The following is a 5625-nucleotide window of genomic DNA, read 5'->3' on the forward strand; positions in this document are numbered from 1 at the left end:
TCCCGTCCAGCGCGGGCCCTGCCTGGCGTGGGAGGCATCCGCGTGGGGAGACGGGATTCATCCGGCGAGCGCTCAGCCAGGGCTCTGGGCCCTTTGGGTGCACACAGTTCCCTGAGGGCAGAGGCCACGGGTGTTTGTGAGCAGAGCCCTGGCGTCGGACATTGGGCTGGCTCCCGTTCCTCTCTGGCAAACACTGCCATGGTGGGTGACATCACACGCGCATGTCTTGGGCTAAAGGCCTCTCATTCCTTAGGAGAGGTTCCTACAAGTGGAGGCAAGGGGCCCCGGTGTGTGTTCCCAAACTGCTTTCCCGACGGCACCCACCCGAGGAGCGCCAGAAACTGCCGTTGTCAGCATTGATCTGATTCAGTTCCACCTCCCGTTTAAAATGGAAAACAGTGCCAGCTCCAGGGAAGACGGCCCCCTTGCCGCGGGGGCCTATCAGCGTGCCCCTGAGCTCCCGGGCCTCTGGTCTGAGAAGGGGACTTGGGGTGCTCGGGGTTCTCTTAGCCTCACCCTGGGGGCCACTGGCCTCCTGAGGGGAACCCTGGCCCCAGGCTCCGGCAGGGCCAACTTGGGACCTGGCTGCAGCGATTGTCCCGTTCTCTGGACCCTGAGGTCTTCGTATCACACCTCCCACCTGCTGCTGTGGGCCTGGTGTTCCACCTGTAAGACGGGCCCTCGCAGGGCTGAGGACGGGCCTGGCCAGGGGGTGCCCAGGGCTGAGGACGGGCCTGGCCAGGGGTGCCCAGGGCTGAGGACGGGCCTGGCCAGGGGTGCCCAGGGCTGAGGACGGGCCTGGCCAGGGGTGCCCAGGGCTGAGGACGGGCCTGGCCAGGGGGTGCCCAGGGCTGAGGATGGGCCTGGCCAGGGGGTGCCCAGGGCTGAGGACGGGCCTGGCCAGGGGTGCCCAGGGCTGAGGAGGAGCCTGGCCAGGGGGTGCCCAGGGCTGAGGAGGAGCCTGGCCAGGGGTGCCCAGGGCTGAGGAGGGGCCTGGCCAGGGGTGCCCAGGGCTGAGGACGGGCCTGGCCAGGGGTGCCCAGGGCTGAGGACAAGCCTGGCCAGGGGGTGCCCAGGGCTGAGGACGGGCCTGGCCAGGGGGTGCCCAGGGCTGAGGAGGGGCCTGGCCAGGGCGTGCCCAGCAATGGGGCTTCCTCACAATGGTTGTCAAGCAACAGAGACTCCTCCCAGGGAAGCAGCTGGCCAAGAGGAGGGACCACACAGCAAAGGTGAGTTGAGGCAAGATGACAGCTACTCAGAAACACTACCTCTTCACGCCGGAACCTCACTATGTCCCTGGGTAAGCGCTGGACGCCGGCAGGGGGCTGGGGAGCGGCTCAGGCCGGCGGTGAGGGCACCCAGAGTGGGTCTTCAGGGAGCGGGCGGGGCCCAGGCCTCCCCTCCCTGCTGGCGGTGGGAGTGCCATGGCAGGTGGGCAGCGTGTCTCGAGCAGAAAGCCGGGGACAGCCAGCAGCGGGCGGAGGCTGGCGGGAAAATGCCGGACGCTCACACCAGAGTGCTCCACATGCTAAAGACGAGATAAGCACCCAGACGCCAGGCTGCCTCGCGGGGCAGCCCCCCTGTAAACCCCGACCACGCCCTCCGCGGAGTGTGCGCACCCACACACCACGCTGTGCTGTGAGCGAGGAAAAAGCGGCCAGGAACCAGACCTAACTTCCCAGTAGTTCTGGGGGCCAAGGTGGGGCAGGAGAGCCTGAGGGAGGGCTCCGAACCCCCACTACCCCCCACCCCGCCCCGAGATATGCCCACAGCACCTCCCACGTGGTTAAGTGTCACTCAGCTCAGCCCTCACTTCCACCAGCAGCCCTCCCGCCCGCTTCCCAAATCCTGGTCCTGTTCCCTGACTCCTGGCCTCCTGGGTGGCAAAGGTCTGAGCCAGATCCCCGCCAGGCCTTCCCACGGCGCCACCTTGCTGTGTGCAGCAGGCCTCCCGGTGCCTGGGCAGGACCCTGTCGCCAGCCCCGTCCGTGCGTCCAGGCATTCCGTTCCGTCGCCTCTGCCACCTGCCAGCCCCTCGCTGCCGTCCGATGGTGGTGGTGACACGGCAGGTTCGGTGCTTGACATGTGCTGCCCATTCAGCCTCGACAGCCCCGGAGCCCCGTTTCTGTGCCCTCCATCCTGAGGTCCAGGTCGGGTACCTGGCTGGGACTGGCAGGCTGGCTCCTGCCCTCGCCCACCGGCCCTGCCTCCTCCTTCCTTCTCTCCCCGCCCCCAGCTATGCCGGCTTCTACCCGCAGCTGCGCTACCAGGTGGGGAACACCTACGGGCGGACCACGGCGCAGCTGCTCACCGACCCCAGCGTGCAGAAGAGCCCCTGCTCCGTGCTGTCCCCCATCTCCAAGCCCAAGTTCATCGAGGACTTCAGCAAGCCCCAGCCGCCCTCGATCCCCTGCCGGGACCTGGCCGAGCCCTACATCCCCCACTACACGGGTGAGCCGAGGCCCCGCCGCCCGCCCCTCCGCGCCTCCCGCCCTGCTGCTGCTCACGCTGCCCTGTCCACACAGGTCTGAAGCCCTTCAAGAACTTCGAGGTCCTGGGCCAGTTCTCCCCGCAGCTGGCGGAGGCTGAAGGACTTCCGGGCGAAGAGAGCGCATGCTGGCAGGTCCCACTGCCTCCGGGCTTCATGCCCTACCCACCCTACCCCCCGTGCCCACCGGGCAGGAAGTTGGACGCTGGGGACCTCGGGCACCCGGGCCTGCGGCTGGCATATGGGGAGGAGGCCTGGACAACCACCACCCCCCTCCGAGAGGTCTCTGGGCAGCACCAGGTAACGGACACTGGGACCAGCCTCACCCAAGACCCGGGTGGGGGTGGGGGTGGTGGGTGTGACCCGCCCCTTCCGTCCCAGCTGTACCACTGCAGGAGGGATGAGTGCCCCAGCCCAGGCCACCAGCAGGTCGAGACCCTCGACGTAGCCAGGTTCCACAGGCTGCCCCAGCTGGACCACCCCAACCTGATTCAGCGCAAGGCCATCTCAGGTGGGTGCCGGGCCTGGCGGGAGGACACCCCACAAGGCCCGGGGGCCCAGCAGGAGGGTGAGAGCAAGGGCTGCCCACGTTTCCCCAAGGCTGGAAGCACCCAGAAGCCCATGCCTATCTGGCCCCAACGTGGAGGTGCCCATGGGACGGCCTTCCCGGGCACTAGGAGCAGTGGGCGGTGGAGGGGACCTGAGGTGGCACCAGACCTCTTCCTCCCCAGGCTACGCTGGCTTCATCCCCCGGTACGCCTGGGTGATGGGGATGAACTACCAAAACGGGGTCACACAGGCCATGGACGAGTTCGACAAAAGTCAGGTAGAGGACAGCAGCCCTGGGCCCAGCCCCTGGGACTGGCTCCCCGCCCCCAGCACAGATGGGGTGGGGAGCCCAGCAGGGTCAGGGCAGCCTCCAGACCTGTGAGGAGGGGATAAGACCCCCAAGCATTAACCACTCAAATGTCAGCCCCGCCCACCGGGCACTTGCAGCTGGATACCTGGTGGGGGCAGCCTGCCGGTCACACCTGCCCTTTCCCCAGTTCATGTCTAGAAACCCCATCTGTGCCCTGGGCAAGAGGCTGCCCCGAACGTACTGGCCCAGCAACACCATCCACAACAGCCAGGGCCTGATACCCTTCTACATGGGCTTCATACCATGTGAGTGCGGGCCACTGGGGCGGACAGGTGGTTGGGGCTCCTTCCCCCTGCGGCTCCACGGGCACAGGGCCAGCTGGGTGTCCCTGAGGGGGGACGGCCCAGCACCCCTTCCCCAGCGAGGGCCTCTTGTGCCGTCACAGAGACCACCTGCCCCAGGTTCCCGGGGCCCAGGGCAGCCGCAGTGCCTCAGCCAGGGGGACCCCCGCCCTCTGCCCCTGGCCCGGCTGAGTGGCTCAGTGGGCCCTCCCCTCGCAGACATGCAGGACCACTACGGGATGACCTTCGGCAACAGCACACGCCAGGCCTACCGGAAGGAACGCGAGAGGAAGCACCGGGCACTATGAAAATGCTTTAATGGTGTCTGTACAACTCAGATGTCAAGACAGGAAGAAGAGCAGTGCACACAGTGAGACAGGATCATGAGGACAGACTGAGAGTGAATAAAGAGTTCTCACGCTTCCGGTAGCAGGTGCTCTAGGCCACCTCCTCCTCGGCCTCCTCCTCAAACTCGCCCTCCTCCTCGGCCGTGGCGTCCTGGTACTGCTGGTACTCGGACACCAGGTCGTTCATGTTGCTCTCGGCCTCGGTGAACTCCATCTCGTCCATGCCCTCGCCCGTGTACCAGTGCAGGAAGGCCTTGCGCCGGAACATGGCCGTGAACTGCTCGGAGATGCGCTTGAACAGCTCCTGGATGGCCGTGCTGTTGCCGATGAAGGTGGCCGACATCTTCAGCCCCCGGGGCGGGATGTCGCACACGGCCGTCTTCACGTTGTTGGGGATCCACTCCACGAAGTAGCTGCTGTTCTTGTTCTGCACATTGAGCATCTGCTCGTCCACCTCCTTCATGGACATGCGGCCCCGGAACACGGCAGCCACGGTCAGGTAGCGGCCGTGGCGGGGGTCGCAGGCGGCCATCATGTTCTTGGCGTCGAACATCTGCTGGGTGAGCTCAGGCACCGTCAGGGCACGGTACTGCTGGCTGCCCCGGCTGGTGAGCGGGGCGAAGCCGGGCATGAAGAAGTGCAGGCGGGGGAAGGGCACCATGTTCACTGCCAGCTTGCGCAGGTCAGCGTTGAGCTGGCCAGGGAAGCGGAGGCAGGTGGTGACCCCGCTCATGGTGGCCGACACCAGGTGGTTCAGATCACCGTAGGTGGGCGTGGTCAGCTTGAGGGTGCGGAAGCAGATGTCGTAGAGGGCCTCGTTGTCGATGCAGTAGGTCTCGTCCGTGTTCTCCACCAGCTGGTGGACCGAGAGGGTGGCGTTGTAGGGCTCCACCACCGTGTCCGACACCTTGGGCGAGGGCACCACGCTGAAGGTGTTCATGATGCGGTCGGGGTACTCCTCCCGGATCTTGCTGATGAGCAGCGTGCCCATCCCGGACCCCGTGCCCCCGCCCAGCGAGTGCGTCAGCTGGAAGCCCTGCAGGCAGTCGCAGCTCTCGGCCTCCTTCCGCACGACGTCCAGGACGGAGTCCACCAGCTCGGCACCCTCCGTGTAGTGCCCCTTGGCCCAGTTGTTGCCGGCGCCACTCTGACCTGCAAGAGGGCAGTGGGTCACCCTGTGGCCAGGCATGTGTCACTGGTAACCCCTGGGCCCAAAGGCCAAACATCCTGGTGCGAGGTGACACAGCTCACCCCACAGGTAAAGCAGGTGGACCCCCACTAAGGCAGCCGCCTGCCTCGTTAAACATTAACTCCGGGGTTGAGCTGAGACACTTAACAATAAGCCGGCCCCTCCCACTCGGCCCTGCCAATTCCCAAGGACAGATGAGCCGCCACCGCGCTCTCTGCGGGGCGATTACATCGCCGCTCGCTCCGCCCGGACAGCTGGGCCTCCCTCCCAAAGCGGCTTTAGGCGGCGGATTGAGTGACGCGCAGGGGAGGAGGGTGGTCCACTGGGCCCCGCTTTCTGCGCCAGGTAACAAGGGGACCGGGACTTCCCTCTGCGGCTTCTGAATGGGGGTGACCTTGGGC

General features: G+C 66.4%; 2 protein-coding genes across 2 annotated transcripts; one reads left to right on the forward strand and one right to left on the reverse strand.

The window, feature by feature from the left end:
• The first annotated feature begins 1056 nt into the window (after positions 1 to 1056).
• On the forward strand, positions 1057 to 4021 carry FAM166A (family with sequence similarity 166 member A). The gene is made up of 7 exons (XM_006109502.3): positions 1057 to 1300; positions 2237 to 2451; positions 2526 to 2788; positions 2870 to 2999; positions 3220 to 3314; positions 3535 to 3652; positions 3908 to 4021. The coding sequence occupies exons 1-7, from the start codon at positions 1245 to 1247 to the stop codon at positions 3994 to 3996; spliced, it is 966 nt and encodes a 321-aa protein (XP_006109564.1). The 5' UTR covers positions 1057 to 1244; the 3' UTR covers positions 3997 to 4021.
• Positions 3989 to 5483, reverse strand: LOC102421884 (tubulin beta chain). The gene has a single exon (XM_006109501.3). The coding sequence runs from the start codon at positions 5222 to 5224 to the stop codon at positions 4127 to 4129; it is 1098 nt and encodes a 365-aa protein (XP_006109563.1). The 5' UTR covers positions 5225 to 5483; the 3' UTR covers positions 3989 to 4126.
• Positions 5484 to 5625: the final 142 nt, after the last annotated feature.

Source organism: Myotis lucifugus, unplaced genomic scaffold (assembly GCF_000147115.1).
Source record: "Myotis lucifugus unplaced genomic scaffold, Myoluc2.0 scaffold_10654, whole genome shotgun sequence".
NCBI lineage: Eukaryota > Metazoa > Chordata > Mammalia > Chiroptera > Vespertilionidae > Myotis > Myotis lucifugus.